The following is a 24645-nucleotide window of genomic DNA, read 5'->3' as shown; positions in this document are numbered from 1 at the left end:
GAGCACCTACTATGAGGCAAGTACTATGCTAGGTGCTTTACATAAATTATTTTTACAATTCTCATAACCCTTCACAGCAAGAATTATTCTTCTCAGTTTGTGGACGACGAAACTGAGGCTCAGAGAAGTTCAATGATTTGCCCAGTTTCACACATCTCTTACTGTCACATATCCCTCGGCGGCCTTAATAGGGGCCGCCAATTGTGTGCCAGGCACTATGGTGGATTCTGGAGCTGTACAAACGTTAGGAATGAACACCTGTTGTTTGGTTACCTGACCTATTTGAGAGTAGGGGAAGATTTCCTGCCCCCAGTTCCATAAAGGGACTTGTGGAGGCAAAAATAAAGATCAGTGATGGCGACAGTTCCCATTTACTGATTATGCAATGTCCTAGGTACTGTACCACACACACACACAGACACACACAGGGATACCATGTGTAACTCTCACAACGATCCTGTTAATATCCTCATTTTACGGAGACGAATAAAGAGGCTCAGCGAATCTGATTTGTACAAGGTCACACAGCAGTTAGGTGTCCCCCGTCCGACTGGCACCCTGATCTGCTGACTCTGGGGCTCTTGGTCTCAACTCACACCCAGTGAAAGATTTTTGGTAGAACTGGGAAAACGGAATCCGCAATGCAGTCCAGAGTCTTGGGAAAGGGACACCGGGCGACAGAAGCACGTGGTGACTGCAGGCTGAAAAGCCAGCGCCCAGTTTAGGGCCGCTAAGAAGAAACCGGGCGGCGGCAGGTTTGGGGATCCGGGCGCCCTCCCGCTGGGGAGCCCCAGGGAAAGCTGGAAGGAGGCGGCGCACCAGCCGTCTCCGCTTCTTCCGCAGGAAAATTCCCACGTCCGGCGCGTGAAGACCGGCAGGCGCCGGCATAGGCGCCCGGGCGGTCTGTGGGCGGAGCCTCGGAGGTGGGCGGAGCCTCGGGGCGGGCGGGGCCTGTTTTGCCTTCGCTCTGGCGGCGGCGTCTGCGGCCTAGAGTGCAGGAGGGACGGATCTGTCGGCTCTCCCGCGCGTCGCCGCCCTCTGAGGAGCCTGCGCCTCCGACTTCCTCCTCCTCAGGCTGCCCTCAGCGCGCGCTCGCCGGCTCCGTGATGTCGACCTGCAGCCCCAGCGTCGTGGTGAGCGGCGTGGCCCGCGGCGGCGGCGCGCGGCTCCTGAGGCTCGGGGCCCGCAGTGCGGGCGCCGGCCGGCGTGGCCCGGGGAAGCCCGGAGGGGCGGGGGGCGGCCGCCGCGTCCTGGCTCGGGCTTTACGTCACGCGGGGCGGCGTGGGGGACGCAGGGCGAGGTGCGGGGTGGGTGCCCCGGGACAGGCCTGGCGGGGGGAGGGCTGCGTGGGGCAGGACGGGGTGGCAATGGCGTTTTGGTGGCCTCGGTGTCGCTGGGGAGCGTGCTGCGGGGCGGGCCAGCGGGCCAGTTCGGGAAGGACGCGGCGCGCCGCGGATGGCGGCTTTGTCACTAGAAGCCCTTCTCTAAACTGGGGCCGTGCCGCTGAGGTCCTCAGGGCCCCTTGAACAGGGCGCGGGCACGGGAGCGGCCACGTGGGAGAGCGTGCGGGGACTGGGACTTGCACCTAGTTCCGCAAATGCCACCATGACTGTGCGAATGCGCATTGCCGGGGTGAAGCCTCACAGCAGGCTTGGCAGCGGTAACCATGCCTACCTTTTTACACACGAGGAAAACAGTGAACCGATTTTAGGTAATTTTCTCTCAGCCCTGAGGTAGCTAGGCCTCGAAACCAGGCACGCCCCAAACCGGATCCTGTGTTCTTTGATGCTGCACGGACAAAACGTGCGAATCTGGTCCTCACCTTCAAGGACATTCGTACCATCATCAGCCTCTGTATCCTGTCTCCAACCTCGTTTCTGTTTCTGGAAAAAGCCAAGCTGCACCACCCCCCACCCCACCCTTTCTGATTATGCTTGCTAAAATGGCCAACACCCCGCCCAATAGTGACATACCTCGGTCTGCATCATCGGTCATCGTTTTATTTTAGCAGTTACCTGATTACCTGTTGATTGTCTCTCCCACTAAAACAAACGTTATAAGGTCAGGGATCACCACTGTAACCACAGCATATAGGACAGTGCCTGGTATGTAAGAAATTCTCCATAATGGTTTGTTGAATGAATAAATTAAATAAACACTTGAGCCCGCCCCCCCCCCCCCCCCCCCCCCCCCCCGCCCCAAAAGGAAGGATCCTATTGCTAGTGGGAATGATGGCTTAAGGTAAAGAGCAGTGTTCTTCATGGAGTCTGGCCTGGAATCTTGCTGGTTTGGGCTAATTCACTAGCTGTGTGGCCTTGGGTAACTTACTTCACTTCTCTGAGCTCAAGTGTCCCTAATGTATAACTGAGGTGCTAGCTACCTCAGGGTGTTATTGAAATATTGTAAGACTGTCTGATTAAGCAACCTTTCCATGGTCTTTGACTGGGAATAGTAGTAATAGCTACTGTGTGTTTACCTCCACAGTCCAGTTTAGTCCTCAAAACAACCCTGTAACAATAGCATGATTCTTAACATTTTACAGAGAAGGAATCTTCGGAGCCTCAGAGAAGTTAAGTAATTTTGCTTCTGGCCATACCCACTTCACCTAGTTCCAAAGAGAAACTCAAACTCAAACTTAGGTCTCCCTCAAGAGCCCATGCCCTTAAATGGTATCCTAATAGTAGGTACTCAAAAAATGGTGGGGGCTTTTGTGTTTACTCAGTTGCTGAGGAAGTTAGATGTTTTAAGCTTTGGGGGTGATGCCTGCCCCAGCACACAGTGAATTATTATTGCTAGAACTCACTATTGTTAGTTTCGTTTGAACATTAAGAACTTCAGTGTGGTTTTGGTTGGCAAAGTCCTGTTCTTTTTTTATTTCCTTGCCAAAAATTGTCTGCATGTTAGTAACAACAGGCACTCATCTAGTGCTTACTGTGTTCTGGTTTCTGTTCTAAGCCCTTTACATATGTTAACTGATTGGATATTTTTAAATTGAAAAATAAATTTATGTGGCTCAGAGAGGTTAAGTAACTTACCCAAGATCACCCAGCAATGCTAGGATTTGAATCTGAGTTATCTGGCCCCAGAGTCTGCTCTTAACCTCTCCATTTTTTAATGTTTGTTTATTTATTAGAGAGAGAGAGCAGGGGAGGGTCAGAGAGAGGGGGAGATAGCGAAGCTGAAGCAAGATTTGTGCTGTCAGTGCAGAGCCCAACATGGGGCTCAAACCCAGGAACCATTAGATCATGACCTAGGCCAAAGCCAGACAGATGCTCAACTGACTGAGCCACCTGGGTGCTTCTTAACCTCTCCATTTTTTAAAAATGTTTTATTATTTATTTTTGAGAGAGAGAGAGGGAGAGAGGATACCAAGTGGGCTCCACACTGATAGCACAGACAGAGCCCAGGATGGGGCTCGAACTCACCAGCCGTGAGATCAGGACCTGAGCTGAAACCAAGAGTTGGATGCTTAACCGACTGAGCCACCCAGGTGCCCCAAATATTTTTTTTTAAGATTTATTTATTTTTGAGAGAGAGAGAGGGAGACAGAGGATGGAAAGCAGGCTCTGTGCTGACAGCAGTGAGCCCTACACGGGGCTCCATCCCACGAACCGTGAGATCATGACCTCAGCTGAAGTTGAACACTCAACCAAGTGAGCCGCTCAGGTGCCCCAGCTCCTCCTCAAATACTTTTGGGTTGGGCTCTTCCCAGAGCCATCCAGAATCTTCTTTGTAATCTACTTTAGCCATTTTATGTCAGTTTCTTGTTATGGACTGAATGTTTGTGTCTCCAGTAATAGCCAACAAATACACATGTTGAAGCCCTAACTGCCCACTGTGTGGTATTTGGAGATGGGGCCCTTTATGGGGTAATTAGGATTAGATAAGGTCATGAGATTGGGGTCCTGGTCTTTTAAGAAAAGACACCAAAGAGCTCCCACCCCACCCTCCACTGTGCACAGAGCTAGGAGAAAGCAGCTACCTACAAGCCCAGAAAAGAGGCCTTGGAATGTAACCTATCATGCTGGCATTCTTGATCTTGGACTTCTCAGCATCCAGAACTGCAAGAAATAAATTATTGTTGTTTAAGCCACCCAGTCGGTGGGATTTTGTGATGGCAGCTCCAGCAGGCTAATGCGGGTGTTTTAGAAGGTGTAATAACCACACACTTAGACATGCAACACCAAGTCGCCAATAAAACAGATGGGATTTCCGTTCATTTACAAGTGTGACTTACCTTCATCATCAACTATTGCCTGGTTAATTTAGAAAACTGTGCTAATTCAGTATTAGAGACGTGCCAGTGTACTTGATTCAGTTTACAACCAGGCAACAGACTACTTTAAGCTTGGTATTGCTGTAGGGGGAGTCATTGGTGCTGGGTTCCAGGTTTATCTTTCGTGCACATATAACTGCTTTTGATAATCACAAATTTGTGGGCTTGGTCAAATTCAATTCAGGTACAAATGACAAGCTTTATTGTGCCGTATAGTTGTATGAATATATGTCTTTTCTACTAGATTATAAGTTCTTTGAGGGCTCTCAGTTTAAACTCATCTTTGTATGTTTCCTACAAAACTTATTGCACAGTGCCTTATCAACGTGAATGCAAAATGCATTTTTATGAAATTTAATATATTGCAATCCCTTCCTGTCAGAGCAGCCACTGGATTGTTAACTAATTCACATCAGATGAGGTTAATATCAGATATTAATATCAGATGAGACAAATAAGGGCTAATAAGATTAAAGGCCACCGAGTATATTTCCGTCTAGCTCTTGTAGAGATTGAGGTTATTGGACCCATTTAATATGAAGTTTTGGTGTTTTGGATGATTTGGATGTTTTGGAACCAAGTTCCTGGGGGCGCCTGGGTGGCATAGTCGGTTGAGTGTCTGACTTGATTTTTGCTCAAGTCATGATCTCAGGGTCGTGGGACTGAGCCCTGCATCGAGCTCCCCACTGAGTATGGAGCCTGCTTCAGATTCTCCCCCACCTTCTCTCTTTCTTTCCCTCTGCCCCTCTCCCCTCCACTCTAAAATAAGTAAAATGAAAAAAAAAATAAAAACCAAGTTCATGTTCATTGAATTATATCTTTTTTATTTCTTACCATTGGTCTAGGTGCAAGTGAGGCTTCTGAGAGTTTGAGTACTCTCTAAACTCCCAGCATCCTTCATGGGTATCTTTTTCATAGCAGTTTAACCCTTCCTTATGGTTATTCATATACATGTCATGTCTTCTATACTGTAAGCTCCTTGAGGGTAGGTATGTCAGGTTTATCTAATCCTCTCTAGTATGTACATAGAACATAGTAGGTTCTCAATAAATATTTGAGTATTAGTAATAAGAATACAGGTTCTGGATAAGGTCCTCGCCATTTTAAAATTAGTATTCTAATATTTGGTTATTATATATGGATTTGAAAGCCCTGGACTTTTCCTTAAATGTAAAAATTGGGAAAAGTTGATGTTGGTGCCTTGTCATCATTTAAAAAAATTACTCTGTATTTAACTTTATATTTGAAATATCTACAAGTAGAGATAATAGTATAACAGACCCTCATACACACATTGCCCAGTTCTGACAACAGACTACCTGTGGCCAATCATTTATTTCTTAAATTAGGACCCCAATCAGTATACCCCTTTTATTTACAGTGAATTGTAACAGAGTTGTGATTCATGCCTAAAGTACCTCAAGCAGTACAAGTTTTAAGATTTTTTGCTTCTGCCTTTTGGAAAGAGTTATATTAACATGTTTTTTATGCTTGAACAAATCACCCTTTTTAAAAATTTACTTTTTTAAAAAAATTTTTAATTTCAGTATAGTGTTGTATTAGTTTCAGGTGTATAATATAGTCATTGAACAATCCTGTACATTACTCAGTACTCATCACAGTAAGTGTACTCTTAGTCTCCGTCACCTATTTCACCCATCATCCCTCCTCCCCACCTCCCCTCTGGTAACTATCTGTTTGTTCTCTATAGTTAAGAGTCTCTTTCTTAGTTTGTCTTTTTTTCTCCTTTGTTTTTTTCCCTTAAATTCCACATATAAATGAAATCATGTATGTCTTTCTCTGACTCATTTTACTTAGCATAAATACTGTCTAGCTCCATCCATGTTGTTGCAGATGGCAAGATTTCATTCTTTTTTGATGGCTGAATAATAGTCCATTGTGTGTGTGTGTGTATACACCCAGCTCATCTTTATGCATTCATCAATCGATGGGTACTTGGGCTGCTTCCATAATTTGGCTATTGTAAATAATGCTGCAGTAAACATAGGGGTGCATGTATCCCTTTGAATTAGTGTTTTGTTTTGTTTTGGTAAATACCCAGTAATGTGATTCCTAGATCGTAGGGTAGTTCTATTTTTAACCTTTTTTTAAAAAATTTTTTATTTATTTCTAGGAGAGAGAGAGAGACAGCGTGAGCAGGGGAGGGTCAGAGAGAGANTAAATTATGTTGTAAATTGTGTTTTGATAGTGAATGTGGGCTTGCAGATGTATCCTTGTAAATACGTTCCTTCAAAATTATAAATAGAAAGTCCAGTGTTTCTCCACTGTCACTTTCATTATATTTAGAATATAATTTTTTTTAATATTTTTATTTCTAGGGGAGAGAGAGAGAGAGAGAGAGAGAGAGAGAGAGACAGCGCGAGCAGAGGAGAGTCAGAGAGAGAGGGGGATACAGACTCCGAAATAGGCTCCAGGCTCTGAGCTGGCAGTCAGCACAGAGCCCGATGTGGGGCTCGAACCCACGAACCGCGAGATCATGACCTAAGCGAAAGTCGGATGCTCAACCGACTAAGCCACCCAGGCGCCCCTACTTTTAACTTTTTGAGGAACCTCCATACTGTTTTCCACAGTGGCTGCATGAGTTTGCGTTCCCACCAACAGTACAGAAGGGGTCTCCTTCCTCCATAGCCTCACCATCACCTGTTGTTTCTTGTGTTGTTGATATTAACCATTATGACAGGTGTGAGGTGATACCTTACTGTAATTTTGATTTGCATTTCCCTGGTGATGAATGATATTGAGCATCTTTTCAAATGTGTCTGTTGGCCATCTGGATGTCTTCTGTTTTTTTTTTTCTGGATGTCTTCTTTGGAGAAATGCCTGTTCATATGTCTTCTGCTCATTGTGCTCGCTTCGGCAGCACATATACATATGTCTTCTGCTCATTTTTAAAAGTTTATTTATTTTGAGAGAGAGCACAAGTAGGGGAGGGGCAGAGAGAGAGGGAGAGAGAATCATGAGCAGGCTCCACACTGTCAGTGCAGAGCCTGATACGAGGCTCAAACTCACAAACCATAAGATCATGACCTGAGTGGAAGTTGGACACTTAACCGACTGAGCCACCCAGGCACACTTTCTGCTCATTTTTTAATTAGGTTATTTGTCTTTTGGGTGTTATATCAATTCTTTGTATATTTTGGATACTAACCCTTTTTCGGATATGTCATTTGCAAATATCTTCTCCCATTCAGTAGGCTGTCTTTTAGTATTATTGACTGTCTCTTTTGCTGAGCAGAAGCTTTTTAATTTGAAGAACTTGAATAGTTTATTTTTGTTTCCCTTTGCCTTAGGAGACCTATCTGGAAAGAAGTTGCTACCGCTGATGTCAGAGAAATTCCTGCCTGTGCTCTCTTCTAGGATTTTTATGGCTTTAGGTTCCACGTTTAGGTCTTTAATCTATTTTGAGTTTATTTTTGTGTGTGGTGTAAGAAAATTGTCCAGTTTTATTCTTTTGTATGTGGCTGGCCAGTTTTCCTAACACCATTTGTTGAAGAGACTTTTTCCCACTGGATATTCTTTCCTGCTTTGTTGAAGATTAATTGACCATACAATCGTGAGTTTGTTTCTGGGCTCTCTATCCTGTTCTGTTGATCTGTGTGTCTGTTTTTGTGCCAGCACCATACTGTTTTGATTACTACAGCTCTGTAGTATAACTTGAAATCTGGAATTAGGATACTTCCAAGCTTTACTTTTCGTTGTCAAGATTTGTTTTGGGCTGTATTCAGGGTCTTTTGTGGTTCCATAGGAATTTTAGGATTATTTGCTCTAGTTCTGTGAAAAATGCTGTTGGTATTTCGATAGAGATTGCATTAAATATGTAGGTTGCTTTGAGTAGTATGGACATTTTAACAATATCTGTTCTTCCAATCCATGAGCATGGAATAACTTTCCGTTTGTTTATGTTGTCTTCAGTTTCTTTCATCAGTGTTTTATGGTTTTCAGAGTACAGATCTTTTTACCTCCTTGGTTAAGTTTATTCCTAGGTGTTGTTATTATTTTTGATGCAGTTATAAATGAGATTGCTTTCTTAATGTCTCTTTCTGTTACTTAATTATTAGTGTATAAAAATGCAATGGATTTCACTACAATGATTTTGTATCCTGTGATCTTACTGAAGTTTTAGTTGTTTTTTTGGTGGAGTCTGTAGGGTTTTCTATGTATAGTATCATGTCATCTCCAAAGAGCGAAAGTTTTACTTCTTCCTTACCAGTTTGAATCCTTTTATTACTTTTTTCTTGTGTGCTTGCTGTGGCCAGGACTTCAGTACTATGTTGAATAACAGTGGTGAGAGTGGACAACCTTGTCTTCTTCCTGACCTTAGGAGAAAAGCTCTCAGTTTTTCACTGTTGAGTATGATGTTAGCTGTGGAGTTTTTTTTAAACGTTTATTTATTTTTGAGAGAGAGAGAGACAGAGTGCGAGCAAGAGAGGGGCAGAGAGAGAGAGAGAGGGAGACACAGAATCCGAAGCAGGCTTCAGGCTCTGAGCTGTCAGCACAGAGCCTGATGTGGGGCTCGAACTCTCAAACGGTGAGATCGTGACCTGAGCCGAAGTCGGACGCTTAACCAGTTGTGCCACCCAGGCGCCCCAGCTGTGAGTTTTTCATATATGGCGTTTATTATGTTCATGTATGTTCCCTCTAAAACTACTTTGTTGACGGTTTTACCGTGAATGGATGTTGTACTTTGTCATATGCCTTTTCTGTATCTATTGAAATGATCAAATGGTTTTGATCCCATTGGTTGATTTGCAAATATTGAGCTACCCTTGCATCCCAGAAATCAATACCACTTGATCATGGTGAATCATTTTTTTAATGTATTGTTGGATTGGGTTTGCTAATTCTTTGTTGAGGATTTTTTTCATGTTCACCAGTGATATTGGCCTGTAGTTCTCTTTTTCTATAGTGTCTTTATCTGGTTTTGGTATCAGGGTAATGCAGGCCTCATGGGATGAATTTGGGTTTTCTTTCGTCTTCTGTTTTTTTTTTTGACTAGTTTGAGAAAAATGAGTATTAATTCTTCTTTAGATGTTTCGTAGAATTTACCTGTGAAGGCATCTGGTCCTGGACTTTTGTTTGTTGGGAGTTTTTTGAATACTGATTCAATTTCATTGCTGGTAATTGGTCTCTTCAAATTTTCTATTTCCTGATTCTGTTTAAGGAGGTTATATGTTGTTAGAAATTTATCCATTTCTTCTAGGTTGTCCAGTTTGTTGGCATGTAATTTATCGTAATATTCTCATATAATCACAAATCAACATTAAATGTGATATATAAACCTAATAGTATTGATTGAAAATAAAAACTTTTACATTAGAAATTAATTTGGTGTAGGATTCCTCTTTTGATGTACATCCCAGCTGTTCTGTCTGTATTAGACGGCATGTCTGGGACGAGCTCTGGGTAGAATTCACTTTGGCTTTGAGACAAATCAGACTCATGGAGTTCTTAGGCTGCCTGCAAAACCTGTAGCCGGGCACGAAGCCATTTTCACAGAAGCTGTAGGCTTTACAAATGTTGCACATTTCAAAGAGTCCTGGGTGGGTCCTGGTTTATGCTTGTGCGGAGCCAGGAGTAACTTGGTAGAAGTGGTGAGTAACCTTCAGGGAAGCCATTTTGGTGCTCTGGATCGTCTTAGTGTCAAAGCAGGATGCAGTGGTCCGTCTTCATTCTTGTCAGGTAATAGCAGATGTATTCTGAGCCAGGCCTGAATGTTTATCCTCTCCTCTTACAGGATCTAGCAAGGTCTGCCTTTTCCCAAAACTTAAGCTGAGTTTCAGTTTATAAAATTTAAAAAAGTAATACTTGCTTGTTATAAAGTATTCTTGAAATACTCCTGTAGGGGACACAAATGTCCCATTTCCATTCTCTTTGTAGTGAAGGTGTTCTGTAATGTGCATGACGTGAATGTTTAGCAGATACATTAGTACTTTATGCCAGATCTGGCATAATCTTCCCCTCCACCCCGCCCCCGCAAGAATAGAATTTTTCTTGCTGTGTGTGAAAGTAGTAGTATGTGTTGATTTAAAAACAAATCAATACTGACTTCCTACCACTCTCAGTCTGGCTGCCGAGCGAGTGCCTGGGCACCATATGCCACACGGTCATGTCCGTGTTCGTGTTCTGGTCCACACCCCTGCCTCACTGCCGGCTTCCTGGCCATGTGCAGAGGTGGAGGTGGTGTGGAGGTACTACCAGCTGGGTAAGACAGTACCTAAAATTCCACCCAAGTCTGGAGAGCTCAAAACTGATCTTTTGGGTCTGAAAAAGTGACATGCACCTCAAATTTTTCAGAATATAATTATGAATTCTGTGAATAATAATATAAATCTTAAGTATGTATTTTTAAAATTTATTGAAAGCCTAGCTACCTATCCTTAAGCATCTAACATAGTGCTGATGGAAAGCTGTTCAGTAGCTGTTAGCTGATACATTGAGATTTAATTACGGTTTGACCAGTATTTCTTGAAAACTGCCAAAACTCTTATCATCATCCGATGATACTAATCTTAAAGAAATGCTCCATGAACTAGTAAATGTTTCTGGAATATGTAAACAGCAATAACAATGTCAGCACACTGCATCTAGTTTTCCTCCAAAATAAAAATTGCACTTTTTGATTAAAGAATACATGTTTATAATGAAAAGCATACAATTACAGGATGAAATGAAGGAATGAAGTTACATTAAATTCTACTACCACTTTTATTTCTAGTATTTTATTTTTTATTTAAAAAAATTTTTTGGGGGCGCCTGGGTGGCTTAATCGGTTAAGCGTCCGACTTTCGCTTAGGTCATGATCTCACGGTTCGTGGGTTCGAGCCCCGCGTCGGGCTCTGTGCTGACTGCCAGCTCAGAGCCTGGAGCCTGTTTCAGTCTGTGACTCCCTCTCTCTGACCCTCCCCTGTTCACGCTGTCTCTCTCTCTCTCCTAGAAATAAATAAAAAACATAAAAAAAAAATTTTTAAATGTTCATTTATTTTGAGAAACTGTATACGAGCACGGAGGGGACAGAGAATCCTAATTTTAGGATTAATACATTAATAATATGGGGTCTATGAATCCCCATATGCTCATCAGCCGTGTTTAAAATGTTAGCAAGATTTTGCCACATTTGTCTTAACTCTTTAAAGTTGTTCGTTTTCTCTTTGCTGAACTAAAGGAAATTTCATATCATGTCCTTTTACTTCTACAACCATAACTGTTCATCTCTGAAACAGTTCATTTCTCATATAACTATAATTCATTGTCATACCTACAAAGTTACAGAAAATTCTTGATGTCTCATACCTAAATTTCCCGTAAAGGCTAAGGTTTTTTAGCATCTAAATTCAGTCGTGTAATGCTGCCACTGAAACAGTACTATTTCTTTTCCAGATTAGCGATGATGAACCAGGTTATGACCTAGATTTATTTTGTATACCTCATCATTACGTTGAGGATCTGGAAAAGGTGTTTATTCCTCATGGACTAATTATGGACAGGTCAGTAAGATCTTAAAAGTGAAGTTTTTGGTTTTTTCTCAGTTTCTATTTTGTTTTTGTTTTTTATTTGCATTGATTTCAGGTGTCAGCAACTTTTTCAAGTAGTTGATATTTGAACATCAACTAGGCCAGCTTGTCAAATAATAGATGTTTTCTATTTTAGAGCCCTCTTTACAAAAAAGGTAGGGGGAGAGCTAATTACCCAGTGTGAGTCATGGTGTACTGGGAATCTGTAGGGAGTAGAATAAAGTAAACATTGAAGGGACATTGGAGGAATGAACTCCAGTAACAGTCTTTGATTACTCAGCCCTGAACAGAGTAATGGGCTGGGGCGAAGTCACATGAGGGGAAGGTCATGTTTTGATTATTATGCATGTCTAGCTTGACAAGTTCCCCTTAAATGAATTACAGTGAGAAACTTTACTTTGTATTTAAATGCTTGCCTGGTGTGGCTATTTTCTTTTTGATTTTAAGATTATAGTATCCATATATGTGTGCTGTGAGATATTCTAAGGATTGAGGCTTTAAGTGAGAAGAATAGAGGTCTCTCAGCCTCCTGCATAGATAGTCCTTCCATACATACTGGCTGTGCACATATACTGTATGCAAATATATGTACACTAACTCTTGAACAATTGCGGGTTACGGGCGCCAATGCCTGTGCAGTCAAAATCTGTGTATAACTTCAGACTCCCCTTAAAACTTAACTACTGATAGCCTACTGGTGATCAGAAGTCTCACTGATAACATACAGTTGATGAACACATATTCTGTATGTTATATGTATTATATATTCTTACAATAAAGTAAGTTAGAGAAAATATGTTATTAATAAAATCATAAGGAAGAGAAAACACATTTATAGTAGGAGATTTATAACAAAAGTCCATTTATAAGTGGGCTTGTGCAGTGTTTTTCAAGAGTCAACTGTATGTATTTTAATACATAGGTGTGTCCTATCATATAGGTCTGAAATGTATTGGAAATATTCTCATATTAGTATATTTAGAGCTATATCCTATATTTTGAAGGTGGTACTGTCATATAGGTCTGAAACTTATTGGGCACTGTTTCATATTAGTATATTTAGAGCTATCATATATTTTGAAGGTTGCGTAACATTCCATTTTCTGACTGTACCATAATTGACTTAAGCAGTCCTTTACTGATGGACACGCAGGGTATCTCCATTATTTTACAGACCATACTAGAAGGGAACGTTCTTTTATACACGTTTGGGCACTTGCTTCAACTTTATCCATGGGGAAATTCTGGGTCAACGGGAAGGTATTTATTGAATGCTTCTGATACTGCCAGATTATCCTCCAAAAAGTTATTTGAATTTATACTCACAGTGGTATATGAGAGTGCTGTTTTTTCACAGCCTTACAATATTGCCTATTATCAGAGAAATCTCATTTAATAAGAATTTGCCATTGTGGTAGGTGAAAGTAATATTTTAATTTGCATTTTAAATATTTACTTTTTTAATGTTTATTTATTTATTTTGAGAGAGAGAGAGAGAGTGAGTGGGGGAGAAGCAGAGAGAGAGGGAGAGAAGATCCCAAGCAGGCTCTGCAGTGTTCAGCACAGAGCCTGATGAGGGGTTCGAACCCATGAACCGTGAGGTCATGGCCTGAGCCAAGACCAAGAGTCTGGCACTTAGGTGACTGAGCCATCCCAGTGCCCCTTAAATATTTATGATAGATGTTATGGTAGACCTGTATTTTGAAGAGTTTAAAAGTTTTTATCTTTACGAAGCAAGGATATACTTCATGGGGGGCAAAGGATGTGTTTGGTGGAAGTTGAATGCCTAAAGGGATGTTTATTATAAGGTTAAATATATTTCTATTCTATTATAAATTAATTTCTGTTAAATTCCTGATATTTCTGTAGGACCGAGCGTCTTGCCCGAGACGTGATGAAGGAGATGGGTGGCCATCACATCGTAGCCCTCTGTGTGCTCAAGGGGGGCTATAAATTCTTTGCTGACCTGCTGGATTACATCAAAGCACTGAACAGAAATAGTGATGGATCCATTCCTATGACTGTAGATTTCATCAGACTGAAGAGCTACTGTGTAAGTGTATTTAATATATGCTTACTGAAACCTTGGTAACTGTACGTTTTTCTGTGTGTTTTTGAAGCTCTACAAACCATACTTACATGTTGATTGCCCTTGGTTACAGCGACATTTTCTAATCTGTTCACTGCTACTTTATACCCAAGCGAATATTGTCTTTTTTAAACTAGTCACCTTGGACTAGCCACTTTTTTTTTTTGAAAGGAGTTTTGGTTTGGTTTGGGTTTTTGGATTTTTTAAAGACCACTTTTGGGAGCTGCTGTTAGGACTTGAGGGATCTTTTTTGACTATACGTGCTGTTGGCTAGACTGGTTTTCCAGGGAGTTGAAAGTCACTTTGCAGCTGATAAATAAGGTGAGTCAACAGTTGTTTCCTAGAAGGCACATGTGGAGGGAAGGCATCGGCCCACTGCAGAAGCCACTTTTGATTCAGTTACTCTGCCGGTGTCACGGGACCTCAAATGTTCGAGAATATTGACACAGTAACCAAAATCAACAGTGGGATGAGCCAGAGTCAGTGTGATCTTTACATGTGAATTTCATCATCCGTAATTTCTTTGATCATGTGAACGTGTGATTTTGATTAGTTCCTAGTGTTGTTTGTTTCTGGTTGCCTGTTGGCATTGCGGTTCCTGTGAGTCACTCTTTTCCTTAAAAGTGGGGTTTCTTCTAGCTTCTTCGAAGATCAGAGCAAAGGTCTGGTCTTTGCTGTTTCATGAATCTGTATTGTGCAACCTTTGTCGAAACTACCCTTCTGTTTATGTTTTCATTGAGAGTAAGACTACTTAGCATTTAACTTTCAACCTTCATTCTCCCAGTTAATCATCTATTTGACCCAAGTTATTTGACCTTTTCCACATTTTCATCAGTCCTCTGGGTGACTGGAGAACCATTTCAGACACTTCCCCTATCCCCTGAAAACCTGCTGTGCTCACATGCCGTGACATTCCTTCATACTTACAAGCTCCTTTTAATTTGTCAGAGTCTTGCGTGACTTAAAGAATTGTTCAAATACAGAGTTTGGATTTTCACTCAACAGAAGTTAGTTACAGTTAGTTAGCTGGTTTACAGTAAGATTTAAATCTAGTCAGTATAGCTGCTAGCAGCATAGCTACCCAGCCTTTATTGTTGGCTTAGAGTCAAAACATGTACTTCTGGTCCGTGGTATGATTTCTTTTTTTGATCTTCCTGAGTCCCCCCGCCCCCACTCCACACACGTATACATAAAAATCAGTCTTGTTTCTTTATGCTTTAAATTTAATTTCTCTTTCTTTCTTTCTTTCTTTTTTTAAAGAATTGTGTGTAGACAACATATGTTTTAATGTTTATTTATTTTTGAAGGAAAGAGAGACAGAGTGTGAGCGGGGAAGGGGCAGAGAGAGAGGGAGACACAGAATCTGAAGCAGGCTCCAGGCTCTGAGCTGACAGCACAGAGCCCGACGTGGGGCTTAAACTCACGATCTGTGAAATCATGACCTGAGCTGAAGTTGGACACTTAACCGACTAAGCCACCCAGACGCCCCTAAATTTAATTTCTTTCAGGATTTGCATAGAATGCTTTTTCTTTGAAAAGAAAACTTGTGAAAAAAAATGAGGGGAGTTAATATTTTTTAAAGTATTTTATAGTTATAAGAATAATTTAAAGCCATGGAAGTACTTTGGCAGTTTAATTCCATTTTCTACTTCTAGAGTTTTTTTTCCTATTAGTTTTAAATCTTAGAGGATTATTAAGCTTAAATCCTGAGCTGATAAAAAGAATGAGATCTTAGGGGCACCTGGGTGGCTCAGTCAGTTAAGCGTCCAACTCTTGATTTGGGCTCAGGTCATGATCACATGGTTCGTGGGAGTTACAGCCTCACATCGAGCTCTGCGCCGACAGTGTGGAGCCTGCTTGGGATCGTGTCTCTCGCCCCCCCCCCCCCCCCCCCCCCCCCCCCCCCCCCCCCCCCCCCCCCCCCCCCCCCTGCTCGTGCGTGCACTCTTTCTCTCCCTCTCAAAATAAATAAACATTAAAAAAAAACACATGTTAAAAAAAAAGAATGAAGTCTTAAGCATAAGCAAACCAAGTTTTTAGGTTAGTTTTTAAGGTAGAGAAAAATCATATCTGTTCTATGTGAAATTCTGTGTGTATTTACTCCTAAAGAAAAAAAAATTAAATCCATATCTTTACTGTTGATTTGAAGTAACATTTCTGCCTGATTTAATAATTCATCAGCTTGTCATGGAAGATATTTACATGTACATATCTTAAGAACCACACAACTTAATTTGATAAAATCCTAAGATGGAAATTTAGAATTGTTGCAGTTTCGGTACCATTGATGTTAGTATAGTTTTACATGCTGATTTTGACCAGTTTGAAATGGTGAATTAAACATTAACCGATGCGTACTAATCTTTTTTTTTTTTAATGTTTTATTTATTTCTAGGAGAGAGAGAGAGAGAGAGAGACAGCGTGAGCAGGGGAGGGTCAGAGAGAGAGGGAGTCACAGACTGACAGGCTCCAGGCTTTGAGCTGGCAGTCAGCACAGAGCCCGACGCGGGGCTCGAACCCACGAACCATGAGATCATGACCTAAGCGAAAGTCGGATGTTTAACCGACTAAGCCACCCAGGCGCCCCCGATGTGTACTAATCTTAAAGAAATGCTCCATGAACTAGTAAATGTTTCTGGAATATGTAAACAGCAATAACAATGTCAGCACACTGCATCTAGTTTTCCTCCAAAATAAAAATTGCACTTTTTGATTAAAGAATACATGTTTATAATGAAAAGCATACAATTACAGGATGAAATGAAGGAATGAAGTTACATTAAATTCTACTACCACTTTTATTTCTAGTATTTTATTTTTTATTTAAAAAAATTTTTTGGGGGCGCCTGGGTGGCTTAATCGGTTAAGCGTCCGACTTTCGCTTAGGTCATGATCTCACGGTTCGTGGGTTCGAGCCCCGCGTCGGGCTCTGTGCTGACTGCCAGCTCAGAGCCTGGAGCCTGTTTCAGTCTGTGACTCCCTCTCTCTGACCCTCCCCTGTTCACGCTGTCTCTCTCTCTCTCCTAGAAATAAATAAAAAACATAAAAAAAAAATTTTTAAATGTTCATTTATTTTGAGAAACTGTATACGAGCACGGAGGGGACAGAGAATCCTAAGCAGGCTCCCTGCTGATAGCATAGAGCCTGATGCAGGGCTTGAATCCACCAACTGTGAGATCATGACCTGAGCTGAAGTCAAGAGTCAGATCCTTAACTGACCGAGCTACCCAGGTGCCCATATTTCTAATCTTTTAAGGAATTTTCTCTCTGAGTATATGTACATACATATTTGAGTTTATATACTCTTTTTTTTAAACATCACAAATAAGATTTTTTTCACCATTAAATGTTTTAATTTTAAAGATTCTTGGACTGGTGACTCATATCCATCAGCTTTTCAACTTTAGTACCAGTTTCATCCCCAGTAGCTTTTCCAGAACTGCTACCTTAACCATGAAGCTCCATGCGCTTTCCTGATTCAAACTGAGGCTTTTTCAGCATTTTCACTTTTCTGTGTGTTTTCCAATGTCGTCTGGAATCAATTTGTTGACCACTTCTTTCAAGTCATTTGTCTGCACCTCTCGGGTCGTGATTTCCATCATATTTTTCCGAATTTGGTGGGCCTGTGGTGCTGAGCATAAGAGGTCTTCTGAATCTGATTGTTGTGTTTGTTAGTAAAACTAACACAAAATAGATGAAGCAAAGAACCATTGCTAGTCTTGGCATCAACATGAGATTCAGTCCTGGTCTGCCATTTTTTTTGACCATGGAGCATATTTTGTGCTGGGTAAGATCTAGGCCACGGAGATTAGGTGGTTTTTGCCCTGGAAATCCTCAGTAATTAGCTTGAATTTTCTACATGCAACTTTATCATTCTGCAGATCAGCAAGGCTCACTTCAAAAATCCCTTGAGGCCATCATACGTGGTTTTGGTTCCTTGAGTTCTTGTGATTAGTGTTCCTCCAATATTTGTTATATTGAACATAGCTGGTGCTTTCATATTATACCAACCTTTCCTAGAAAATGGATCAAGTTTTCTTCTTGGCTCCCTTTATGCCACCTTTTGTAAAGCGCTTGTTTTGTTGCCATGGCACTGCTCAGGGAGCATGGTTTACGTACTCTCAACCAGAGTAGCTAGGGAGGATTTTAATTTGCTTAGTGCCTCGATGGGGAATTGCCTGGGGATTTCAAGTACCATATTTCATTAAATCTAAGGTATTACTGCTGGTCACGTAGCCCTGTTCTTTGTATCGCTGAGAAAGAAGACACTGTCAGTTATATTGTGTAAGTTGCCATCAGTTATAATACATCGATTTCAGGGGTATTAAAATGTGAGTGTGCAGCTTAGAACAATGAAATGTAGTACTGTATGTATATATTCAGAGACCCTTGCCATCTCTAAGGCTCTGTGGTATTCAGAAAAAATGGAATAATTGATAAATATACAAATGTATTTTCTTATGAGTTTAATTTAATAAGAATTAAAAAAATTTTTTTTTCATAAAAAGATGAAGCCTCAGGAGGAAAAGTTGTCAGGTGAATTTTTTGTGGCAATATTTTTGTGTGGGTCTTAAGCAAAGGGAAAATTAGCCTGATATATTGTGAGTCCAGACAGAGTGGCTTACATTAAAATGAAATTGTTCTTAAGATTTGAAATCTTGCAGAAAACTTTTTTTTTGAGTTCTGAATTATGATCCCCATGTACATTTGAGAACAGGGAGGTGCAGGGGGATGAAATGGGACTTGTCTAAGATCATACAGGTCTTTGACTTGAACCCACGCCTTTAATTGCACAGAACTCAGTCTCATTTGGGAAAATTTGTAGCTGACTTGAATCCTCTAATATGGCCTCCTTTTATTTCTTAATTTTCTACTAGTCAGAAGTTTCGTATGTGAACAATTCAACTCGTCAGTTGTGAGATTTTTTTCCATCAGTTGCAGTCAAGGTGCATAAAGCTGTAACTTTCAGTCTTGATCTTGGAAGTTACCTGATTGGTAGCCTGATTAAGCTGTTTAATATATCAAAGATGCAAATTACCTTGTAATTTGTAAGAAGGTGGCTATTTGAACTTGTTAAAGAAAAATGTGGAAAATACTGGAGTAGTGTCTTAAAGTGTCTCTTGCGAGAAGAGGTCAGTAGCTTTCAGTCTGATCTTTTCCTTTATTCAGTCAGTTGCTTTGAGGTATGCTTTTTCTTTCTTTCTTTATAATCTTCTGTAAATCTAACATCTGTCTATGTATAAAGCAAATGGAATTATTTATGTCTCTTTCCTGCTTATTCATTTAAGACCATAGACCTGCATGGGGGAAAGAATTTGTTCACTTTAAATGGGCAGGAAAAGGGATGTGTACTATCTACGGAATAAGGAACTAACAAGACTGGTGTGAAAAGTACACTCTGTAGCCATTTCCGGTGGATTTTCACTTCAATGTAGGCTGAGGTTATATAAACCCCTTGTTTCTTAGAACATAAAGGTCATGTTCAGGTTTGGTCCTGCTGACCCACACATTTTATATTTAAAAATTAAGGGAATTAATTCCCTCAGCAACAGATGACTCACTTGTCTACAAGGCCATGCAGAGTGGTTCTGCTGGACATGTTTATTTGATCAGATCCTTGTTCCAAAACAGACCTAGACTGAAAAGCATGAAGATTGGGCGCAATAACTTCTGAAGGTTGTGGAAACTGGATTTGAAAAACACTAGATTTTTAAAAAATTTTAAATGTTTATTTGAGAGAGACAAAGCGTGAGCAGGGGAGGGGCAGAGACAGAGGGAGACACAGAATCTGAAACAGGCTCCAGGCTCTGAGCTGTCAGCACAGAGCTCGATGTGGGGCTTGAACCCACGAATCCTGAGATCATGACCTGAGCTGAAGGCGTACACTCCAAGTGCACGTGGAACATTCTCCAGGATAGAACATCTATTAGGCAGTAAAACAAACCTCAGTACACTTAAACGGATTGAAACCATACACAGCCTGTTCTCTGATCATCATAAAGTGAAATTAGAAGTGAATGACAGGGAAAAAGTTGGGATATTCACAAATGTGTGGAAATTCAACATTATTTAAAAAATTTTTTTAATGTTCATTTATATTTGAGAGAGAGACAGAGGGTTAGCAGGGGAGGGTCAAAGAGAGAGGGAAACGCATAATCCAAAAGAGGCTCCAGGCTCTGAGCTGTCAGCCCAGAGCCCAATGCAGGGCTCGAACTCACAAACTGCGAGATCATGACCTGAGCTGAAGTTGTACACTTAACCAAGGGTGCCAAAGAGCCACCCAGGGGTGCCAAAAAACACTAGATATTAAATGTCAACACTAACTCTTCTATTTTCTTCAGTATTATGTTGTGCAAAATGGTATCTTTGGCTTGATTAGAGCAATGCCGAGCAATAGAACTTTCTGTGATGGAAATGTTCTATATCTGTGCTATCACATACAGAGCCATTCTCTGTTGAGCACTTGAAATAGGTCTTGTGCAACGGAAGAACTGAATTAAAAAAATTTTTTTTAATGTTTATTTATTTCTGAGAGAGAGAGAGCAGGGGAGGGTCAGAGAGAGAGGGAGACACAGAATCCAAAATAGGCTCCAGGCTCTGAGCTAGCTGTCAGCACAGAGCCCGACACGGGGCTCAAACCCACGAACCGCGAGATCATGACCTAAGCCAAAGTCAGTCACCCAACCGACAGCCACCCAGGTGCCCCAAGAACTGAATTTTTAATTTTATGTAATTGTAAGAACAGTTGACCCTTGAACAATACAGGGGTTAGAGGTGCTAACCCCCTGCACAGTTGAAAATTCTTAACTTTTGACTCCCCCAAAACGTAACTACTCATAGCCTGCTATTGCCCAGAAGCCTTACTGCTAACATAAACAACTCATTAACACATATTTTGTATGTTATATATATCATATACTGTATTTGATTAACTCTTAATTTGTATGTTATATGTATTATATACTGTATTCTTACAGTTAAGAAAACTTGAAAAAAGAAAATGTTAATAAGGAAACCACAAGGGAGAGAAAATACATTGGTAGTTCTGCACTGTATTGATAAAAAAAAAAATCCATGTATAAGTGGGCCTGCATAGTTCTAACCTGTGTTGTTCAAGGCTCACCTGGAATTGCCACATGTGCTCAGTGGCTGCTGCATCGGGTAGTGCAGGACTAGTAGATGTTCAAAGGGCCCTGCTTTGTCAGCGTCATTTTCAATTATATCTTTAATTATTTATTTATTTTTAAATATTTATTGTGTGAGAGAGTGCAGGCATGAATGGGGGAGGGGCAGAGAACATCCCAAGAAGGCTCCCCACTGTCAGTGCAGAGAATGCGGGGCTCGATCTCATGAACCATGAGCCGAGATTAAGAGTCAGATGCTTAACCGACTGAACCACCCAAGTGCCCCTTTTTTTTTTTAATTTTAATTTTTTAAGTAAGCTCTATGCCCAACATGGGGCTTGAACTCACGACCCCAAAATCAAGAGCCCTGGGCTCCGCTGACTGAGCCAGCAGGTGCCCTTCACTATTAGCATCATTTTTTAAACTGGTAGTAATAGCTTTTTTTTTTTAATAAAGCAACATGTTTTTCAAAAAACTCATAAAATGCAGGTAAATAAATTATTCCCTGGGTATATATCCTTCCAGACTTATTTTTCTGTATATATGTTTCAAAAATTGGGTATCTGCCATTTTTTATCTAAGGTGTGGTCTACCTTTGAAGGTATATGATTCGAATATTCTCATCGCTCTTGATGTTTGATTGCGGTACCGTGACAGGGGCCTAGCTGGAGGTGGAGGGCGTGACTTTCCCGGCAAGTCCATCCCAGGGCTCTGAGAGAACCGTCTGAAGTTCACTGCGGCAAGCAAGCTACGTGCTGCTAAGTCCAGACTTCCCGCCTCAGTACGACTGCAGGTCTTGCCCGCTTGGGAGCTCAGCTCTGGGGACTGGCCTCTCTGCCTCCTCGTCTTACGGTCTCCTCCCGTGTGTTCCAGCCGTTCTTTGCAGCCCGTTCATTCTATGTTCTCCCACAGCCGTCTCCCCCGCTTCCAGAACCAGACTGCAGTTCTTGCCGCCTAGAAGGCTTCAGGATCCCTAGCCATATGCAACCAGGAGCAAAGTTGCTTCCTAATTCCTATCTCATTTGTTTTCACCTAGACTCCCAAAACATAATTGTACATATGAAACTACTGTAACACCGTATGTTAGCTATACCTGAATAATAAAGTAGAAAGCATAGCTGCCAGTCTTAACACTAAAAAAAAGAAAAAAGGTAGACACAGATGCTAAGAGTAGGCATTTGTAGACCCAGACAGGTTCTTTGGGAATTGTATGTAGTTGACGATGACATGGTCAGTCAAGGCCAGATTGGGCACTCTGGCTGGGAAAAATGAGGAGACGGGATGGTTGAGAAGAGGGAAGAGCAACTTGTGAGGGGGGCTCTCCCCTCTCCTGTGCCAGCCCCCTCCTCTCCTTAAAGATGAGGCATGCAGGGGTCACGCAGTCATGTAATGAGGCAGGAGTACAGGGGCAGGCTTGTTGCACCCAGGAGAGGAGGGGGCGCAGGGAAATTGATCCAGGGATGCCATTTCTGTGCAGTTTGGGCACTTACACCTGTATTCTGGCACACTGGTGGGAATAGTTTTCTTAAATGAATCTTTTTTTTAGTACCCTCCATTGGAAAGGTGGCAGTTCACTTGAAATTTAAGGAGATCTAAACTAAAAATTTAAGGAGATTTAAACTAAAAACCTTGAGGCAAACAGGAATATGGAGATTTGGACACTAGGAGAGCAACAGGGTCTTGCGTGCTTGGAGTTCTCTCTTCTCTTACCATATCACCACAGTCTTTGGATCGTGGGTTTTTTCCTCCTTGACTTCATGCTTTTCAGGTCTCCTTTAAAATAAATAAATAAATAAAAAGCAGGTCGGGGGGCATTTGGAATTGGACTGTAATACCAAACTTGTCCAGAAGATGTCACTGTCTACCTAGCTATACAGTATAAGTCGTTTAATATGATTCACTCACTCATTAAAAGCTTCAGGTTTTGTACAATTTTTCTTTCTTTTTTTCTTTCTTTCTTCCTTTTCTTCTTTCTTCTATGAATCATTTCTCTCTGAAACTCTGGGTTTTAAGTTAGTTAGAATGAAAGGTGTCTGTTATTTCCTTAAGATGAGAACCAATATGCTTTTTCATATCAGAAGTCATACTTAGATCTTTTTAGTTTGCAACACTGAATAGTTTTGGCCCAATTATTTTTTTTCAAATTACACCCCATATAAAATGGACATGTATAAAGAAGCATATGGCGAAAATGGAAGTATATAAAAGTAAAAAGCCTTGTTATCCCCTTTCCCACTACTCAGTCATAATTGATGTCATAAACTTGTTTAAAATACTGAACAAAAGTGGTTTCAGAGAAAACACACTGGTCTGCTACTTGGTGTTTTTAATTCCCATTGTTCATGTCTGTGTGTGTAGACTTTCAGATTCTTTTTAACAGCTGTGCAGTATTACCTTGTGCAGATGAATTCAATTTAAATAGGTCCCTGTTAACAGACACGTTGGTTGTCTCCAGTTTTTCTTTTTTAGAAATAGTTCATACAGTGAACCTCCTTTATATGTACCTTTGCATCGTTGTGTTTTTATAGCATCAGTTCCTGTAAGTAGGATTGCTGGGGCACATGGCATACATGCTGACACTTTTATTTATTTATTTAAGTTTTATTTATTTTGAGAGAGAGAGAGAGCAGGGGAGGGGCAGAGAGAGAGGGAGACAGAGAATCCCAGGCAGGCTCTGCACTGTTAACACAGAGCCCGGCTTTTCTTTCCGTTTGGGTTCATGGTATGCCTGGATTTTTATCCTTTCTAAGAATGTGGACATATTTTCTTCTACGTTTTCTTCCAGTCTGCTTATGGTTTTATTGTTTACATTTAGATTTTAATTCATCTGCAATTTATTTTTTGAGTGTGCTGTGAGGTAGGGATCATACTTTATTTTTTCCCCCAAAATGGATAACGACTTCATTGACTAATTCATCTTTTCCTTCCTGACTTAAAATACCATCTTTATCATATACTAAGTCCTTATACACTTCTGGGTGTGTGCTATTCCTTGGTCTGTTAGTAATTGTGCTAGCACGACGTTGCAGTAATGGCTGTAACTTTGGTGTGGTCTGGTGTCTGGTAGGGTAAGGCTCAGCTCTTTGGTTCACCTGCGCTTTGGCTCCAGCACCGCCACATTATGATTATTATCGCCGCTAACTGCAGTGGATAAGGAGAATTTCCCTTTGAACTGCCGGAAGGGTCTTTACCGGATTCTGTGACAAAAGTTAAACTGGGAGCCTAAGTGGTATGCCTTCAAGGACTCCTAATCAGACCTGTTTCTCCAGACTCTGTTGAAGATGACCTGGACCTGGTCTAGACTTTTGAAGGCAATATCTTTTGTGGTTGAGTGTGATATAGACCAGAACTCACAGCTTGCCTGACTCATGGGAATGGTCCAGGGCCAGAACCAGACATTGTCATGCTAATAACTTCCTTTAAGGTTCAGAAATTACTGTGACTGAATATGGGTAGCTGCGATATTACTGCCTACTTGAAAATGTGGGTATCCTGTGTTTTAGGACTCTTAAAAGCATCAAATCAGTAATGGCCAATTAGAACTTTAAAATTTTTGCTAATCTCTAGCTGAAAGTTACCTCATCATTCATTTCTTGAAAGATAATTCTTAATAATTTGTATCAT

At 41.1% G+C, this 24645-nt stretch overlaps 1 protein-coding gene and 1 pseudogene across 1 annotated transcript in view; one reads left to right on the top strand and one right to left on the bottom strand.

Annotated features, from left to right (window-relative positions):
* The first annotated feature begins 958 nt into the window (after positions 1–958).
* Positions 959–24645, top strand: part of HPRT1 (hypoxanthine phosphoribosyltransferase 1) — a 34408-nt gene continuing 10721 nt past the window's right edge. The window contains exons 1-3 of the mRNA XM_039239860.1: positions 959–1133; positions 11675–11781; positions 13678–13861. Of these exons, the coding sequence (XP_039095791.1) occupies positions 1107–1133; positions 11675–11781; positions 13678–13861 (318 nt within the window). The 5' untranslated portion in view covers positions 959–1106. The remainder of the gene's footprint in view (positions 1134–11674; positions 11782–13677; positions 13862–24645) is intronic.
* Positions 17262–24611, bottom strand: LOC120236826 (annotated as a pseudogene).

Source organism: Hyaena hyaena, unplaced genomic scaffold (genome assembly GCF_003009895.1).
Source record: "Hyaena hyaena isolate Hyena2069 unplaced genomic scaffold, ASM300989v1 scaffold_162, whole genome shotgun sequence".
Classification (NCBI taxonomy): Eukaryota; Metazoa; Chordata; class Mammalia; order Carnivora; family Hyaenidae; genus Hyaena; species Hyaena hyaena.
The sequence above is the reverse complement of the archived record's forward strand: the minus strand, read 5'-3'. Positions and strand labels throughout refer to the sequence as shown.